Raw genomic sequence first — 19519 nt, forward strand, 5'->3', positions numbered from 1 at the left:
GTGGCAAGCTCGTCTAGGGAATTTAATTGCCATAGGAATGCGAGTGGCGCTACTGCACAGAAATGGCATAGATACAATTGCACCCGGATGCAGACGTCTAATTAAATCATGTCTGATCATTGACACTTTCACTTTGTTTATAACCTTGTCTATCGTTAGGACAGTAGGAATGATCCGTTATATTTAATAGGCAATCCCGAGATCTTTTTTCACACAGAAATTCGAAGTTGTGTTACGTTCCCGAACAACATGTCTCTGACCATTGAAAAACAAATTGAACTATTATTATCCGGGAATTCCTTAGAGATTGATGACACGCACGAAGCTATCCATGCCACACAAACCGATGTATTAGGTAAAAATATGTTTTACGTGAATTTTGAAGCTGATCACTTTCAAATATCGTTTTGTTACAATCATATTTCGCGAATTTGAAATGTTCATTCTAACGATAGTTCAATTGCTATTGACAAACGGTGTAAATATGTTACGCAATGACTTGTAAATTATACCGCATTATTTATGAATTTACGGTCTACAAATGTTTTTATAGGAAATATTTTTTCAGGAACGAAGACGACCAGTACTTACGTCCCAATTTGTCAGAAAACTGTGGCGTATATTGTTGCAGCTGTTGTTATAAACGAATATGGGGATGTGTTAATGATGCAGGAAGCGAAACCCAGTTGCAACGGAAAATGGTATTTACCAGCCGGTCGAGTCCAACCCAACGAGAACTTAGTGGACGCAGTCAAGAGAGAAGTTCTGGAAGAAACAGGTCTCGACTTAGCACCGGAGACGTTGATACTAATAGAATGCGCAAGCGGCTCATGGTTCCGATTCGTTTTCACTGGCAAAATAACTGGCGGTAAACTAAAAACCTTAGAGGAAGCGAACGAGGAATCGTTGCAAGCCAGATGGGTCGAGAATATCAATGATCTGACTCTCAGAGCGAACGATATCATTCCTCTGATAGAGAAAGCTAAATCTTATATCACGAACAAGGATACTTTGCATTACCCGAATTTAATTCCAGCTAACAACTCGTTGAATAAATTATTGTTGAGACTTGTAATCACTTCGAAAAAGAGAGCTACGTAAGTTACACGTACAATCGAAACTGTGTTTCTCTGAGAATTTATATTATTTTTATTTTGATATAGACAGAGTGATTATCGATTATTTTTGATTATAAGAACATATGTTAGAAAAGTAAACTATTTGGGCAAATTGTATTTCTCAGAGAATTTATATTATGTTTATTTTGCATATTTATTTTCATATAGACAGGGCGAAAATATGTTAAAAGAGTACATTATTCTTGATACTAGTGTTTTTCCTTCACGCTTTCTTTTATCTTTAAAGATAACAAAAATGTTTTAATTATTTTGTTCGCCCTGTATATGTTATTGCCTATGCTTGACATCTCTTTAGTATTTGCGCTTTCAGTATAAGGTCTCTGGTGGTAGTTTTCATAACAGAACAACAACAATCTGACTATGACTATGATTGTGGATGAAGGCTTAGATTGGAGTATACTAGGTACACGTACACGCACATGCATTTGTACATATACAGTTCTAACAATGATTTCATTTTCTGACTAACCATTCTATATCTTGTAAATATGTAACTTTCAATAACCAGTTGAATAACATCTTTGAAATTTGTATCTCTAATGGATTCCAAAGTCGCTAAATTTTTTAACGAATCTTTTGATAACGAATGCTGTAATATTCTTTGTACATCGCAAATCTGAAGGCATACTTTATCAACAGGAACAAATTACACGTTCTTACATCGAACGCGGTACAGGCTTATTTGCCAGTTTGTGAGATTAATCCAAATTGCAGTCTTCTCTCAACTTTGCACAATTTCATGGAGGTAAGTTGCTAATGAAATGAAATTACACGAATAGAAATTTCATGTAGTAATTGTTGCAGGAACTGTTTGGCAGCGGAGTTGCACAGCACAGGCCACATGGCATACTGACTGTAGAATTTAGCGGAGAGCAAGAAGGAGATGGACTTTGTTTAACATTACTGGTATCGTTCAAACTGCCCGTAGAGGATATACCTGCCATGGGAAAGTATATTTGGCACGAGTTGTCTGAAAATCTAGCTACAAATATATCTCATCGTTTGCCACGAAACAAAACCGTGCCTTTAAATGTTATACGATAAATCAGCGTATGTATATTTAATTATACATCGCAGAATTTTGAGATTTTGTAAATAAGGTACTCGATATTAACTTGTGGCTTTTACATATAAAATTGACCGATCTTTAACACGATTAACTAAACATTAGTTTAAACACAAATATACATTTAGAAATACAATGTATTTAGAACACCTTTTAAAATCGAATTGTGAATTGAAATTTCTGAAATCACGATTATACCGTAAAGTAATTAATGTATTAACTAGTAACAGCATTTAACAATGACTAACTGAGCGAACAAGAATATTTATAATCATGAATTTACGTTTATCCTAGTCTATACCAATGATTTTTATAACAAACGTGAGTATATATCGTATATAGTGATCGGAAGTATATAATGTAAGAAAATTAATATTAATTCGAGCCGTTTATATAGATTTTTATATTAGCGAAGAAGCTGCAAGAACTTCGAGTTGTTACCAAAAATTTCTATATCTCCGCTTCGTTCGTGAAAGTTACATTTATAGTGGTTTTTCGTGAAGCACAAATCTTTCAGAAACTGTTTTTTAGCGAAGTTCGACAAATTACACCGCGTGTCGAATAGAAATTTATTTTTATACATTATGAAATATAAACAGAGATTATTGTTATTATTTACATTCCAAATAGATAATATATAAAGCATGTACATGCAATGTACCTTGAACTTCATCGAGCACAAATATTTATATACACATATACACGAATAATTCATAACACAAATACGTTACAATATATATATATATTTATGTTGCATCATCGATATACATTATTGAAATAACATACAAAATAATCAGAATTGTCTCGTATTCAAAAAACAAAAAAAAAAGTGCAATTACAACGAGAAATATTATTTGTAACTTGATGCATATGAAAGAGAATTGTTATGTATTTTATGGCAGAATAAATATGTTAACGAATCGCTGATATATAAAAATTTATTTAAAATATATATATGTATATATATTCGATTATTTAGTTACGCAATTATTTATTAATAAATAGTTCACAGTAAAATTAAAAGTCATAGCGAAACAATTCAGCAAATTAATCAAATAGAATCGAATAAAAGACCATGCTCGGTGTACAGTTTTATAGTTTCGTGGTGTAACAATAATTGCACATATATACTGTATTTTACAAATCAGTATCTGTGAATGAAATCATACGTAATTCCAAAAATATATGTTTATACATTTGTTTATGAACGTAATCATTCATTCGTTCCATGTATGAAATACATGCTTAAACACCGTTCGTCAATCTTTCGTCGTTGCTTTCGTGTTTTATAGGAGCAATGTTGCTTGCGTTGGTTATCACTGTTGTATCGTTAGACGAACTCAATGGTGGATTATTCGCAAAGGTATTCAAAGATGCGGTACCGCTGATGTTTACCGCAACAGGATCTTCATTAGTTTCGCACTGATTAACACTAGCATTAGTACTTATAGTATGCGAATGCCTCTTCATGTGAGTCGTTAAATTTCCACTGTGATAAAAATCCTTTCCGCAGACCTTACATTGAAATGGTTTAATCCCGGAATGTATCCTCTCGTGTATGGACAAGTTTCCGCTGTGCCTGAACTCTTTACCACATATACTACATTTGTACGGCTTGACTCCCGAATGAGTCCATAAATGCGTCGACAAATTCCCACTGTGACTAAACATTTTCCCACATATTTGGCAACCGTACGGTCGTTCACCGGAATGCGTTCTCATATGAATCGCCAAGTTCCCGCTGTGAGTAAAACACTTCTCGCATTGAGTGCACTTGTACGGTCGTTCCCCATTGTGAGTCCTCATATGTATGAACAAGTTGCTTTTGTGTCCGAACTCTTTGAAACATATCTCGCACTGACATTTAAATTTCTTCCCTACGTTCACCTCGGAAGATGTTTTCCTTGGTCTACCGGGACGGTTCGATTTGATCGAAGACACTGGTTCCGAACCAGTTATTAATTGATTTACCAGCTTCGGCGTTTCCTGGGGAATCGCTGACTGTTCGGGTTTTTGACTTGAGTTTACGTGATACCGTTGACTTGTTTGATTCGAGTTGGTATTGCCTTCCTGAGTAGTCTGGAACATCATACCATTCTGCGTGTAGTCTTTCATGTATGCTGCAGAATCGTTTTCCTGAAACATTTACACAGTATAATTAGTAAAGTGAATAGCAAACGTTTTAATTATTATGGAGGTTCATGAATTATGTAAGTAAGCATCCAGTTAGAGCTGTTGCTACCCGAATACTGTTATTACTGTGGATCTTTATGCAAAATAAAATTTGTTTGCATCGATCATAAGAAACATGAGCCAAATAAAATTGTCATTCTTCCATTAATAATTTCAACGCAATGATAAAAATAATACATGAACATTCTTAAATTCCTTTACTGTGAGTTAACTATCAAATACTCGGATGTATTTGGATACATTAATATAAATTGAATGTTTAAACATTTGGTCATGCCTCGGTGGATATCAGAGTATTCTAGTTTGGAGATTTCTAGATCCAAACAATAGTAAAAGTAATAAAATTGTATGTTTAATAATGCAAAATTATAGAACCTACTTCCATCTGAAAAAAAGTTTGTTGACCATGGATCTCAGCCTTTGGTTGCATCTCGTTGGACAGCTGTGCGTTACTCCAAAATTGTGGTAATTGATTGTATTTGTACTCAATGCCTGCACCATTGAACAGCGGATAAGAGGAGTTATCCAACGATGCATTAAGTCTCTCATTAATATTGACATCTTCTACGCTTATACATTCGTGTTTTATTTGTACAGGATTGAACATCTACAAATATAAGTTATCTTATAAAATGATATAATTACAATTTTACAAAATTAAATTACGAGAGAAACTTGTTCGAAGTTCTTGGAAAGGTACCTACATTTTTATTTGGATACTTTGGTAGTATCGATAGTTCTGCTATTATTTGTAATTCTTTCGAATTCGATCAACAACATAAATCGCACACTGTTACTTCACTGTAGCTGTTCATTATGTGCATATTTATACGAATGATTATTTACAAAATACATTAGTCATTAGATAATAAGGGGTTGCTTTGATTGTATCAGACCTGATCAGACCATCGAATCTCTGTTCTGCAAACAGAGTATGCCAACAATGCCATCTATAAAGATAGTTTATTGATGTTCCAAAATTTTAATATAATAAAATGTCATAGTACAACTAGAAATTTATGAAAGAATTTCATAAAACATCGGAATTAATTTATAAAATTACATTTCCTGAAAAAACGAAATCGATAAATTATTAGACAAAAATAAAAATTATGGAAGTTCTGCACCGGATCTTTTAAAAAGTTCTATTACTTCAAAATCTCAGTGCGTTATAATTTATTTTTAAAATTGTGCTTCGAAATCAGAGTAGAATATTTCAAAAAAATATAATTGATCAGATATCGAAAAATATTAATTTTCTTTAGACCGATAGATACACATCGGATTTCAGTAATTCGTGTAACAATTAACCATTCTGTCACACATTAAAATAATAATTTCATTTGTTTTTGTCATTAGATTTTTTATATTTTTTGTCAGAGTTGCTAGCCTTTCCTATTGGCTGCATTCCTTGCCAATCAGAAACGAAAAGACGACTGATACCTTAGACTTATATTTAAGGTTTTGACGATCTATATCTATTCTATGGTTCAATGTTGTAAAGTAAATTCAGTAAATTGTAAATGAAGATTTTGGATATTCGAACCATTGGTTGTAAATACAATGGCAACAACAACAAAAGTGATGGCATTGCTGCGCGTTGGTCGCAATACAAGTCAGATCAATTTTTCTTGTATAAAAATTATTTTCCGGGGTTAACGTTTCATTAAAATAATCATAGACAATTTGTTTTTACAAATGGTTACATTTCTCGATTTTACAGATTTGGCGTGCATTGTTAATGGTTTTCACACATCTCCGGCGAAATGTTTGTTGCAGGAATGGAGAAAGAAGTACGTAATTCTAAAAAATAATAATAAAAATTGTCCACTTGAATTGCGACAAATTAGAGTGAAATAGAAAGTAACTTTTTTCTTGATATACTCAACAGGCTGAGAACAATATAATAGTATATTTAAATTTTTTTAATGTCCTTGCTATTTCAAATTACACCTACTCGTTTCTGTCATAAATGCATAAAGTCTATTAATTATACAATAATACTAATTGCAGGAAAGCTTTACCCACAAATCCAAACTGCTGTGGTCCTCTGGTTAGTCTGCCAGATTTTTCTTACAAAGACAATAGACCTACTCCGTACGGAGCAAATCAATTGAGGCGCATAAGGAAACATCAAGAATACATGGTACGCATTTTGATTAAATTTTACGTTTGAATGAAGGATACCAGCAACATCAACAAAATATTATATTCGCAGAAAAGAGTTCACAAGTATGTTACTGAAATTGATAATGCAGTTGCGAAGCACGCGAGATTGTTAGAGGAGAAGGAAGAAAAGAAACGGCAGATACTAGCTAGCAAGTTAAAACCAAAAGGGCAGCTGTTGATAACAGACAATTAATATATCTCTATCCAATTGTGTATATAAGTAAATAAATTTCCTTTATAATGTTCATAATTTATTTCTAAGTCAGTTCATTCGCTGCTCGACTGTACAAATGCAACAGCATCGAGTATAAAGATATTTAACCTATGTACATTTATTTGTTTATTTAAGCTGATAGTCCATTGGCAATTTTATGAGTCTCGGGAACTTGTCTATCTGCTCTTGCGGTATATGATCCAATCTTACTGGAACAGTTCTCACTTGTTCGATTTGATTGCTGACATTTTCAAGCATGTCTTCAGGTACTTTAGAATCTGGGAAAATGTGTAATCTGTCCATAGTGTATCTTCTTTGTAAATTTCCTTTCATGGCAGAGTAAACTGCTTTTTTCATGATCTGTAGATCGAAGAAGAACGCTATTACTTCATCTTAACTGTATTAATCGATGTATAGAAGAATCGAATGGTTAGTTACCATTGTTGGATCTTTGCTATGCAATTCCCATGCAAGCGTCCATGTTGCGCCTCCATGGTATCCTGTATGGTGGAAGTATACACGCTTTTGCCATTCGTCTCCACGCAGAGCGATCTGTTTACTGTTGATTACTATTACATGGTCGCCACAGTTATCTATATGAAAATGAATAAGTAACAATTTAATACTATATACAATGTAATACAGTAGAACCTCGATTAACTGGCTTGATCGAGAGACAAACAGTTTGCATAAGTTAAGGCCTGATGGATAATCGAGACCCGAGGAAATAATTAAAATGTACATTATATTCCAAAATAAATTTTTTATTTTTGAAAATTTATTTCCCTTCATAACATAATCATATTCAAACGCATATTTGTTTATAATCGGGATCCGGTTAATCGAGGTCCTACTGTACTATATTTTTAAAAGCAGAATACTCACTCATAGGATGATATATTGGTTTGTACAGCCCCTTGAGATACTTTACAATTACGGCGGCGCTTAGAAATGGATCTTGCCAAGCTGCATCGTACATGTGCCAAATGCGCGAAAAAGTGCCCCATTGCTAAAAATTGAAAAATTTTCAATAACATTCGATGAGCATAGTCAGTTTACGTAAATGATCGAATAACGTGAATATTAATATACTATAAATAATAGCTGAAAAAATCAAACCTGGCCTTTACGAAGTAGAGACATTACGAACAATATTAAATAATCAACAACAATAGATATATCAATGTGAATATTTAAATTGTATTGGCCATTCTAAATTCTAATGTTCAGGTTAAGTTCTGAAGTTGTATACGAATGTTTACAATGTTTACCAAATGTTTACCATCAACAACTCACGTTGTTCTTTAAATTGGCAATACTGAAGATGTTCCATACCTCTGAACATGGTTAACCTTAGACCATATAGACGTATAGACACGTCCACAGCCTACTCTAGAGCACTCTAGAGCTTTATTGGCCGTATCCAGCCGTATCTTATAGCGCCATTGAAAAAGTGTTGGAGAAACTTATTTTTTTTTTTATGAACAGAGAGTATATTATGAAACAGTAAATGTACAACAGATGTATAATAAATTGTTCGGAAACGATTGTACGCTTACCGTCACAGAAGATACATAATTAGATACACTAATTTACGATTATTCAAATTGTAAACAAATTTACTTCTTTGAATGGCTAAAAATTGGAATATACACATTCTCGTTATTTTGATAAAGTAATGTAAGTTTAGTGTATACTGTTTATTGTACTCCAGGACGTGTCCTACGAGTTACAAATTACTCTGATTGGTCCGTGTTTTTCGTTAATGACTTCTAAACAAAGCCGCGGCAGCCATTTTTGCAAAGGAAAATGGAAAATGTCGCTTCAAATGACCTCAGGAACCTCCCATTTCCGGGAAGCGAAGGAGTTTTGGGACCCCCTGTATGTAGTTCCTTTATTATGGTTAATTAGTACATGTCGACAAATTTTGGAAAGTGTCTAAAAACATTTTTCCTATGGTGTTGTCAAGACGATGTTGAATGTAAATAAAAGATATAATAAATAATAATAACTTATACGATGTATATAATATGAAAATTGTTCTTATTCTTACGCCTATCCCCTGAGCCCCTACCTAAGCTATAGCTGAAAGAATTTCTATATAAATAGAATCATTGACACAACCCAGACAGCCAAAATCCTTGATTGTGTCCAGGCCACAAATGCGCGTGAGGGCTCGTAGTGTTCCCTGGACACAATCTTGGCACATGATGTCGTTGCCACAATCCGGGATATCGTGCCCAGTTTAACGATCGGGCCGTTGTAAGAGGGCAGCACATAGCCGCACTAACTCTTCCTTTTTACTTATTTTGTACGCATTCGAGGCGGGAAAATTAAATGATAGATTTTATTTATTGTAGTATTTGTAGTAGTTTTCCTAGACTGCGGATCTTTATGCAAAATAAAAATTGTCTGCATCGATTGCAAGAGATAGAAACTAAATTGAATGTTACTTCTTCCCTCTTAACGGGTCTTTATGCAAAAAAATTCTCGTCGTATAAGGGAAAAGAAAATTGATATTTTTTTATTTTTTAATACGCCGCAGGGGGAGTTGGTGAAGACATAGGGACTGTGATAGGGACAATGACACACAAGGAATAATAAATATTATAATTTTTTATTATTACTATGCTTTATTATTGGAAATTACAAAAATTTACAACCTTTACATGGACCTAAATCTACAGAGTGAGTCACCTAACGTTTGCACCTCAAATATCTTTGTTGTTTCGAAAGATACGTAAAATATGGTAAAGACAAAGTTGAATGGTACAATGGGGCTGACACGATGCTAAAAAATTTTTGTTTTTATGTCATTTTTTAGAGATATCAAGGTCATCTTGACTTTTTTAAATGGAATGAGGTATTTTTTAATTCATCAATCGATGCAACTGGACATTCATTATAAAAGAGTACTAACTTATGTACAGTCAGCGACAATAATAAGTGGACACCCTTAAAAATCGCACAACTTTCTAGAAATTGCATGGTCCAAAGAACTTGAATTCTTTTAAGATGTTAGACCGGCTAGTTCGCTAGAGAATAAGTAAACAAAAATTTATTACGATTGCAATTGGTAGTAATTATACAAAATATTAAAAAATGATGTTTTGACAACTTTTTTATCTGGGTCTGTAACGATAATTTAAAAAATGCATAATTACAATTACTGAAAATAAAATTTTTCAGTCACCGCATTGCAGACTTTCCTTACATTGTATGTATTCCGTTGTCCGTAGACCGTCATTTATTTCAAAATATGTATCGTGTTGGTTCTTAAGAAAACTGATGCCAGAGTTCAGTTTCGGCTTTGTGTTTGTTGAAATCAGTCGTGTCAAGCATTTCAAATCTGCATTGCTACGTATAAAACTTCATAAAAAACATTTATAGTTATTTATAGTATTTTAGTTGTTCTGTATATAATATATGTATTTTAGTAGCGTATTATATCTGAATAGTGTACACATATATATTAGCATTGTAAATAGTGTAATAGTGTAGTGTGTGAATAAATTATTTTTTTGTTACAAAAGGTATTTTTTGTATTAAATATACTATAAACGAGAGACTAACATTAAAAAATACATAAAATAATTTATACAGAATAAATATACTAATAAATAATAAATAACAATAATATAACATTTAATAAAATATTACATTTAAGTAAGCTTGACATAATTGCGCGCTTATAGCCACGCGCCGTTTCACCGCAGCGCGCCGCGCCGTATCCCGACGAACGACCGCGCTAGTGGAAGAGCACCACTGGCGTCAACGCATGTCGGGCGAAGATATTTTGCTTTCTGGTTCGGTAAAAACGTCGACCATGCAAACTTCACAGGGGGGTTTCTCAAGATAAAAGTCTGCTCTTTCGCGTGGTATAGTTCAATTTTTCGCTGGACCCTTATTTTTTGAGATAAATTCGAAAATATCCGCAAAAATTGGTGCAAAAGTGGTGCATCTCCGTCTTTAATCATTGTTTAAACATGTTTAAACAATCATAATGTATTAATATTGGATATCACTGTATTCGGGAAAGTCTACAGAATCTTTTGCTGTAAACAACAATTCAATATCTTTTATAATAACATCGCAATATTTGTTTAAAGTTGAAAAATATGTCTTTTTTTAAAACTCCATTTTCTCAAAAACTGGACGTATAGGAAAAAAATTAAAACCAGATTCGGAATCAGCGCAAAAAACTCTATAAGAAGGACCCAACAGTATATTGAAATCACAAAAAAAGTTGAAATTTGTTGGACAGTGTTATCTTTTCAATTATACTGTGTCATTGATCATCTTTTTTTAAAACAATTAATGAAAAATTAATAAATATGTAACTTGAATTATTTATCACCATAGTAAAAGGCTATAGTGAAATGTGCAATACAGTTTGATTTTTTATTGCATTTCAAAAACGAAACCACCAACCAAGTTTCGCTATCGTAAAATATATTTTCCTCACGTTCATTTGTTGCGTTTATCTCCCGAAAGCTCTTAGGCATAAAGACATAGAGTTCTAACCTTTTGCTTGTTATAAACAAGCAAAAAATTGACAGAATAGAAATATAGATAGCAAAATAGAAAACATTGAATAGAATAGAAACAAGAAAACGGTACTGTCCACGGAACGGTTACTTTATTGCGTCTCGATAACAAATGACGCGTTAACACGGTCACTCGCGGAAATTCACTTGTGTACATTTTTTTCACTATCATTATACTAATGACACCGCGATCGAAACTTTGGGTCCGCGAGGGTCGCAAATACGGCGCGGCAGTGGGGAGGTTACTCTCGCGAATCTGAACTAGGTAGGTTGGTGGGTCAGTTCTCGGAATGTGACGTAATATATTGTATCGAAGGGAACGTGTTCTACGTTCCACGAGCCTCTCCACCCCCGCGCCGAGCTGGTCCCAATTCGGGAACAATTTCCTAACATCTGTGGGACTCGCCCCCTTCAACCTTCGCGATCCCAAGAATCCGATCACGGCTCATTATAAGCACGACAGTCAAAGTTAACGGATGTGTGTTGCGTTATCTCCGAGCTTCCCTCAGACTTGTCATCCGCATCCTTTGTTATAACATTTATGTAGGTGCGTACGGTTTCTGTATTTCATCATTCGACAGAATTAAGATTATTTATTAGGGAATTATTCATTTTTCAGTGATTTAAATTTATTCGTGAATCGTATTGCCTTCTCGCGATATTTACTCTTGTGTTGTGACTGGGGCTGTAACTTTTCCGAAGCTTCGAAGTCTTCCAAGTGCTCGAAATTTCAAAGTCTTCGAAACGTATGAAGTTGTAACTTATGAGTTCCATACCATGTCAAGATTTATAATGAACGGACCGAGGTCCATTCACACAAATGTTTACAATATTAACTTTCAGTCACCGGTGACTGACACTGAACTATCCGTTTTGATTTTTCGTAATTAAATTAAATTTAAAAGATTGCATTCTATTAATTTTCGGGATCATATCACGAATGTACTTAAAAAATAATACTTTGCAAACAAAATTTTAATGAGTTTTATTAAATTCGGTAACATCGAATATCGCGGATCTTCGAAACTTCGAAACTTCGGAACTTCGAAGTTTCTGAAATCGAAGCTTCGAAGCTTCGAAATCTTCGACCTTCGAAGGAAAGTAACAGCCCTAGTCGTGACCGAACAATCGTATTTAAATTCGTTTCGTCAAGTTTATTTAATTTTTGTTCAAATTAATTTTTTTCATATTAATTCGGATTTATTCTTTGACGATTGATCAATTGATATTAATTGAATTTTTGTCCTTTCTCTGTTACAGAGCCTGAGGGAAAAGAATATTATCTCGATAGACGAAATCGAGACGCAGCGTATCGTGCTTTTCTCAAGGAGTGGGCGCGAGTATGAGTATCATTATCTTCCCAATTAAACTGTGTTCTTAAACATCATCTCTTCAAACTATAATGAAAAATTAATAAATATTCAACTTGAGTATTCTCTGACGGTCCCCCCCCCCCATCGATTCAAATTAAATGAAATTATTCTTTCTGTTACAGAGCCGTAAGGTATCAAATTCTTTGAGGATGCTTTGCCTGGATACTGGTAAGTACCTTGATGACCAAAGAGGACATCGACAGCTGAGATCGAGGGCAACGTGTCGTGCTTCCTTCAAGGGGGAGAGAATGTAAGTACCGAGAGATATCTTCGTAATTAATCTTTATTATTAAACATTCTCTTTTCAATGTATGCATTTAAATTAAAATCTTTTCATGTCACAATGAAATTTTACGAATTGATTTTAATATCTATTTTGTTTTATTTTTTGATTTCAGGACTTTAACGCAACTTCTCGTCCCCCCAACAAGTAGTGAGTCAATGTACAACAGTTTTTTTATTGTTCTATTTCTTACGTAGATTTTAACGAGTACAGTGGCCGTGAGAACGCCAGGCATTCTCGTGGGTAGTAATGTGTTTCCTAGCTAGGTAGGGTCTTTTTGTACGTCTCAATGTTTTTATAAATATAATAATTTCGATAAATGAAACTCCACAATTTCCGAAAGGATAAAAATCTTCCGTAACTTGGAGTACAATTACTAGAGTCACTTTTTATCATCAATATAATCGTTTGTATCTTAAAATTAGATTGAATTGCTTGGAAAAGTTAGAAACCACGTACAAAAAGACGATTCGCGACGGATAGATTCTTTAGATAAAACAATTAACCTATATTCATTTTGTTTTGTCGGAAGGGTCGTCCGAGGGTTTTGTAAATATTTCCAAAAATATTGATAACACATAAATCAATTGATGAATATTTTTATTAAAATTTTGCTCAGTCCTTTTGCTCGACAATTAAATTTTCGTTAGTCTTTCCAATAATTTAATATTTGATTTTTAAATTGAGATAAAATTTTTCATTGTAAGTAGAGCCATTTTGCAAGAACACGAGAGCATTAGCCCGTACAAAATCTAACTGATTCTTTTAGCTAGGATTTTCAGGATATTGAGATTCCCTGTTCGTTGCTCGAACCCTCTCGCGTACCCAGGTGCTACTCGGGAGGGTGCGAGCAACGGGCACATGGAATATTGTTTTTTAACAATATGTGGCGACTGACAATGGTTAATATCATGCACCGACGTATTTTCCACTTGTGTGTGTGTTTTTAGGCAGTGGAATTGCGTCGGTTGTTTAATTAGATTCAGTAGCGCACATTCCTGTCGATCCGTGACATTGTTACATGGATCGTCGTGGAATGTGTGTTTGTAGTAGTTTTTTTAATTCACTAATAACAATATTAAGATAATAAATAAGAATATATATACATACATATATGTATAGGTAAATAAAATAATAAATAAATAGGAATATATACGTATATATAGATAAATGAGAACATACAATATAGATAAATAAGAATTACGCATAATTTAATTCAATGTTCAATGCAGTTACATTTCGATTTATCCCGCAATGATCACTGCCATTGTCAGTCGATTTCAGGAAAACTGGTACGTACCTTCCCAGATAGCACAAACACATCTCAAAGATATCTGCAATTAGAGTCTGCTTCCGTGAGATTCGAACGTTAGGGTGTCGGAGGCGTCCCGGGACGTTCTCTCTAGGTGTTAGGATATTGCATCCTGGCGTCTGTGTGGAGATCGTGTTGCGAATGTGTTGGAGAGCTTGCCTTTTGCCATTTTTTAAATATAGGGCTAGGTAGGTAGGTAGCTTCTTGGTGTGACTGTTTATTCTAAGTAGGTAGGGGCCGGGGCTGGCTATTGCTTTCTCTTTCGGGTAGGCCGCGGTTCGCACGGTAGTCAGTCACTGAAAGAGCTCGAAGTTTCGTCTCGAAGCTAAATCGAACGAGGCTCGAACGACGTTCGAATTGATGCTTCGTGCTCGATTCTTCCTGCTCGTGTAGCTTTTCGCGGACGCGGTCGCGAACGCGCGCGGATTAGGGTTTCGAAACGTTGCGCACCTGCTCGATTGCACCAGTGGAACGATCGGCTTTCTCTCGAAACTTGTAATTCGTCTCGGAAGACGTCGACCGTTTTCACTGCGAACACGTTTAGGGTTTCAGATGTTTGGTGGACCGCCGAAGAAAAAGAAGAGGCTATATAACGAGGTGGCCCCGACAAACTGTCGCTCAAGAGGGCAACTACAATGGCCTCGCATCTTCGGATGCGAAGTCATTTCGTTACTACCTTGTCACTGTACTCATCTGTAGAAGTAGTAGTAGTAAAAGTAGTTAGTTCTCTACATGGGCAGGCCTCGCCGCCCGCGCGCCCCAACGATCAACGGAGATGGGCACGTCCGCGATCTGCAGTTGTGTTGCGAAAAAAACCACGCGTATTGCATTAGTTTTTTTTAACGGAGATCAAAGTTAGCGTTGCGGAGATACTCGCGATTTCTATTAACTTCAATATAGATTGTGTAGAGTGTAGCGTTGCGAATTAAATAGTTGCGAGTCCTTGTACTTACATTTCAATTTGATTCCTGTTTGAAGTAATATTTGAGATATACCAATTTTATAAGAGTTTAAACTTTGCATAATTGTTTTGCACGAAATGTAAAGTAGTCCTTTTAGATCTCTGTGCGTTGAATTAGCGTTGCGCGACAAAAGGATCGCGGTTTGCATTCGAGTCTTTCGACATTATAGGCGTCCATGCTCCAGCTGCAACGGACCACCGTAAACGTGGTCGCAGTCGAAACGGCTGCCGGGTGCGGTGTAGACATTCGCGATTGCTTAGAGTTGCGAGAGAATCACGACGGATTGAATTAGGGTTGCATTTATAGAAATCGAAATTGAAGTAGAGAATGTCTGGGACAAGATTAGTGGAGGTCCGCACCTGCTTTTCAAGCAGGGGTGACTTCACAGCACATGACCGTGTGGCACCATCTCTGACTTTTAAAGTCAGCGTTACTAGGCTTCGGCCTATACTAGAAGCGGCCAGCTCATGGAGTGTATACTCGCGAGTTGAACTAACGTTTTGAGCGAAGGGGCGGATTTGTCCTGGCGTTACGACGTCTAGGCAAGTGGATGGTGTCACTACGTTTGGATCCGGGGTTGATCCTATGGGCTTGGAAACCCAGTCGCTAACTATCTCGTCCCGCCTCTACTTCATTTTGATTAGAATAGGATTCGCTTAACTACCGCTTTTGACAATGGCAAAGAGTGATAGCGGAGAAACCGGTTCTCTCCGCCAGTAAACTTTGCCATTTTTAGTGCATGCCGCGAATAAATTAATAGACTGCGGAACGCCACATCTATGTAAGGAATTAGTGTTGCGAAAAATTGTTGTCGCGATTGTCTTATTGTTAGTGTCGCGAAAAATGTCAACACGTTGTCTTAAGGCGGGATTAAACACGCATATTGGAAAACGAACTTAAAAGATGAGATTAAATGATAAATAGTCGCAACCTCGTATTAAAGTAAATGACCGACATTGCAAGACCAGTCGTGTACGGAGCATACGATCATTAAATTACGGAGATATTTTATGGATAAAATGGTATTTGGATAGTACCTTAGAGTTTTTGATACCGTAAAAATGTGGAGCATACGCCCACCGGACCACTACGCAGCGAAGAAACGTATTGGTACGTTCCGAGGGCAGGTTGCCGTAAACATTTGGCGCAAGATCACGATGCACGTTACTACGGTCAACTCCCCGCGGCGTGCCATAACACACGACTCGTTTGCCGTTCCAGCAATGGAACAAGTGTTTCCGCTGTCGTTCGACAATGCCGTACGCAAAAAGAAGACGTATTAAGTTACGTCACCTGTGGCGGTATGCACGACAATGCCATGGTGAGCATTGTATTAGCATCTAATGCGGTGCAAGCCATGGTGTTGGGCGTGACTTACGATGGCGGAAAACACTGTAGTTTACCTGAACGTAGCGATGTGTGCCTTTAGCCATTTGATGGTGTGTGAGCGCTAAATGCAGGGAACGTACCACTGCGTTTCACCAGCATGTATATTTTTTGGACTAACCCCCCACAACGTAGTGGTTCGATCGCGTTAGTAGACATACACGATGTGTATGTATAGCGTATCGAACGCCTTGTCGGCCCGTAAGGTAAAAGACGAGGTATCTTTACGTTGAGTACAGTAGCTTTGTCGATGGAATTTACTGTTCATCGCGCAATACAAGATTGGTTTTACAATGTCCGAGTCTGCAATAATATTCGAGACCGCGAAGTATAGTCCCCTTCTCGGGTGTTACTGCGAAAATTCGCCGAATCGAATCAGTTTAATGTGCAAGTTTTCCAATATGTGCAAATGGTAGAAAATCTTTCCCGCCTTTTAAACTTGCGAGAAGTAAAATGCCGCGCTGCCCCTGCCGTGTGGCAGCCTCTGCATTCTCGCAGTCATTGCTTCCCCTTTAGAGTTACCGGGTAACAAAGAGTTACAAAATACATATCATCGGATACATATCCGCGTAGCTAGAAGCTTGTTCGTCCGACGAAGAGATGGCGTTGACTGTAATCTCCCGGCATTCCGTGGGTCGTTCGAAATGGGAGATGCGCGCGCGTTCGATGAAGACATGCGCGAGACAAGCGGCAGCGGTCTCGACAGTCAGTGCATGGCGGCCCGAGGCCCATCGATATCGTATCGCGCAGTACTCGAGGTACGTGTACGTGCACGCGTGTATTCTCGCAGCGCGCCGGTATTCTTTCCTCCTTCGATCGCGAGAGTATATCGACACCGTGGTTGACAATACAGTGCGTGACGGTTGTGTGAGACAGGATTTCCTCCCCTTCGGATCTCGTGGATTCACCGGACCGACCCGTCAAACGGAAGAAAGTCCGGACCCGTTGTCAATTCGGTGAGTAATCCCGCACGGGATCCACTCTCGTTCGGTTACACCTATCCTCCACGCGTCTTTCGCTTTCATGCGAACGACTGTCACATGGAACTAGCTGTCATTCGTTCCATCCAAGCTTAGGTTATAGTTATAGTCTCTTCTTTGCTCTGAGAAAGCTACTCGTTTCATTAACAACTAATCTCGTTGACAGACCGTGTAACCGGTCATCGTCATTGAAATATATCTAAGGAGAACACCGGTCAACTCTATGTGACAACGATTTATCCCATCGATCAGGTGATTAAGATCAGAGACAATCGGCGTAAAAGTTCTACCCGACGGATTACCATAAATACGGAAGTACGAGAGCGGCGCGGCGTGCTCCGACACGAGCCGGACGACAGACGTCTCTCGTTGTCAGTAGGATGACGTATCCGGCAACGGTGGCCACTGATCCGGAAAATATCGAAGGGACAGACTGACGAGGCTCGGTGTCAGTAGAACGGGTTTCACACGCGGATATTATCGTTTCTCGGGCAGCTCATAGCTGCGTGCACACCGTATCGTGTCCCTTTTTATTTTGACTGGGATGCGCGCACGGCCCGCAGTCCACACCCGCAACGTTGCCAAACGCTACAGGTGTAGCCGCCGATTTCGATCGAAGGCTCGTCGGTTTCGCGGTAATGTGGAAACACCAGACAGCCGACCATGCTCGCGAAATTCTCGCGTACGGGAGATAGTACATGTCACGGCGCGCCGCGACGTTAACGCCGAACGACGCCTAACCTGTGACATCACTTTCGCAGCCCATGTCCGCTACGTGGGCGAGCGGCGCGCTCGATTCGGCCATGCCGTGCAAGGTTAACGCGCACGGGCAAGGTTAACGTCGATTCGACCCGCGTCTCCGCGTCTGGAGGTACCTAACTGTATTTTCGCCGGCAGGAATTTCTCAAGCAAACTCAGTCGTCAAACTTTTACCGTGTAGGGAGATAGGGGCCTAAGGAAAATTAGTTTCAAATATCAGGAGGAAAGTTGACGACGTCGCACCATCGGCTATTTTACTGTTTTTTGAATCTTTCGAGCAGTTAGACTTCTTTCACATTGATTAACCCCTTGACCTACAATATTGAGTCAGTGATGAAGATTTTGAACAGAGTATGTATTAAATTATTAACGCTAAAACTCTACCGAGCCTTAAAAGTAACTGATACATGTTCCCTTATAAAAATGACAAGATTGATTTTATTTAGGCTTTGTGCGACTCCTATTGTAATACGTGCCCTATTCAAGATATCGATACAATCATTTCTTATGAAATCATTTTTATTATTGCAATCATTATAAAATGACAAGGAACTAAAAAAGACTTTAGACGAGATCGTAGGTCTTGAAAGTCTTTAACTTGGAAATGTCTTTGAAATGTAGATTTTGATGATGTTTTGGGCGCTACCGTTTCGATCATTTTTATTGAAATTGCAATCATCCACCAGGTTGTTATTACTATCTTGGATAGTCAGATCACTGCTGTTTGCTTCCAACAAATTGTTGAATTTTGTTATGCCTTTTTTCTTATAATCCTTATTAACTTAGTTCAGTTTAAGTTCCACAAGCTAGAAAACAAAAAATATACAAAATTGTTCAAGGATTATAAGAAAAAAGGCATAAAAAAATTCAACAATTTCCTGGAAGCAAACAGCAGAGATCTGACTATCCAAGATAGTAATAACAATCTGGTGGATGATTGCAATTTCAATAAAAATGATCGAAACGGTAGCGCCGAAAGCATCATTAATGATAACGATAATCGGGATTATTGTAGATTTAGATATTTGAAATCTTGTACAGCATTCATCAAAGCTGTTTATTAAGATAGATTCTTCAATTGCCTCTTTTCCATATTTTGGTAAAGTAGAAAGAAGTTTTCTTAAAATTTGATGGGA

The 19519-nt window shown here is 37.0% G+C and overlaps 5 protein-coding genes across 8 annotated transcripts in view; 3 read left to right on the plus strand and 2 right to left on the minus strand.

The window, feature by feature from the left end:
* The first annotated feature begins 35 nt into the window (after window positions 1-35).
* LOC143213295 (8-oxo-dGDP phosphatase NUDT18) lies at window positions 36-3126 on the plus strand. The gene is made up of 4 exons (XM_076433012.1): window positions 36-355; window positions 569-1097; window positions 1779-1884; window positions 1944-3126. The coding sequence occupies exons 1-4, from the start codon at window positions 250-252 to the stop codon at window positions 2181-2183; spliced, it is 981 nt and encodes a 326-aa protein (XP_076289127.1). The 5' UTR covers window positions 36-249; the 3' UTR covers window positions 2184-3126.
* Window positions 2775-5345, minus strand: LOC143213293 (uncharacterized). The gene is made up of 3 exons (XM_076433010.1): window positions 5103-5345; window positions 4778-5005; window positions 2775-4341 (listed from the first exon to the last, which is right to left on the minus strand). The coding sequence occupies exons 2-3, from the start codon at window positions 5003-5005 to the stop codon at window positions 3451-3453; spliced, it is 1119 nt and encodes a 372-aa protein (XP_076289125.1). The 5' UTR covers window positions 5103-5345; the 3' UTR covers window positions 2775-3450.
* Window positions 5346-5854: 509 nt separating this feature from the next.
* Window positions 5855-6821, plus strand: Mrpl52 (mitochondrial ribosomal protein L52). Its single transcript, XM_076433016.1, has 4 exons — window positions 5855-6013; window positions 6122-6191; window positions 6412-6544; window positions 6617-6821. Exons 1-4 carry the CDS (start codon window positions 5962-5964, stop codon window positions 6758-6760), a joined length of 399 nt encoding a protein of 132 aa, XP_076289131.1. The 5' UTR covers window positions 5855-5961; the 3' UTR covers window positions 6761-6821.
* Window positions 6797-8062, minus strand: Mrpl13 (mitochondrial ribosomal protein L13). Its single transcript, XM_076433015.1, has 4 exons — window positions 7901-8062; window positions 7667-7790; window positions 7220-7374; window positions 6797-7141 (listed from the first exon to the last, which is right to left on the minus strand). Exons 1-4 carry the CDS (start codon window positions 7922-7924, stop codon window positions 6908-6910), a joined length of 537 nt encoding a protein of 178 aa, XP_076289130.1. The 5' UTR covers window positions 7925-8062; the 3' UTR covers window positions 6797-6907.
* A 9235-nt stretch (window positions 8063-17297) lies between these two features.
* Window positions 17298-19519, plus strand: part of LOC143213288 (uncharacterized) — a 331704-nt gene continuing 329482 nt past the window's right edge. For all 4 annotated transcript variants that reach the window (XM_076432999.1, XM_076432997.1, XM_076432998.1 and 1 more), the window contains exon 1: window positions 17298-17600. The gene's annotated coding sequence lies outside the window, so the exon portion shown is untranslated. The remainder of the gene's footprint in view (window positions 17601-19519) is intronic.

Source organism: Lasioglossum baleicum, chromosome 11 (genome assembly GCF_051020765.1).
Source record: "Lasioglossum baleicum chromosome 11, iyLasBale1, whole genome shotgun sequence".
NCBI lineage: Eukaryota > Metazoa > Arthropoda > Insecta > Hymenoptera > Halictidae > Lasioglossum > Lasioglossum baleicum.

Bases quoted from the DNA above. Each gene is read 5' to 3' on its own strand.
- LOC143213295 (XM_076433012.1), top strand. From the start codon at position 250: ATGTCTCTGACCATTGAAAAACAAATTGAACTATTATTATCCGGGAAT. The intron at 356-568 runs GTAAAAATATGT...ATATTTTTTCAG, and splicing joins CACACAAACCGATGTATTAG to GAACGAAGACGACCAGTACT. The intron at 1,885-1,943 runs GTAAGTTGCTAA...TAATTGTTGCAG, and splicing joins CTTTGCACAATTTCATGGAG to GAACTGTTTGGCAGCGGAGT.
- LOC143213293 (XM_076433010.1), bottom strand. From the start codon at position 5,005: ATGTTCAATCCTGTACAAATAAAACACGAATGTATAAGCGTAGAAGAT. The intron at 4,342-4,777 runs GTAGGTTCTATA...TAAATGTTTCAG, and splicing joins AAACTTTTTTTCAGATGGAA to GAAAACGATTCTGCAGCATA.
- Mrpl52 (XM_076433016.1), top strand. From the start codon at position 5,962: ATGGCAACAACAACAAAAGTGATGGCATTGCTGCGCGTTGGTCGCAAT. The intron at 6,014-6,121 runs GTCAGATCAATT...TCGATTTTACAG, and splicing joins GCGCGTTGGTCGCAATACAA to ATTTGGCGTGCATTGTTAAT. The intron at 6,545-6,616 runs GTACGCATTTTG...TTATATTCGCAG, and splicing joins GGAAACATCAAGAATACATG to AAAAGAGTTCACAAGTATGT.
- Mrpl13 (XM_076433015.1), bottom strand. From the start codon at position 7,924: ATGTCTCTACTTCGTAAAGGCCAG. The intron at 7,791-7,900 runs GTTTGATTTTTT...TTCAATTTTTAG, and splicing joins CTCTACTTCGTAAAGGCCAG to CAATGGGGCACTTTTTCGCG. The intron at 7,142-7,219 runs GTAACTAACCAT...TTCGATCTACAG, and splicing joins ATAGCAAAGATCCAACAATG to ATCATGAAAAAAGCAGTTTA.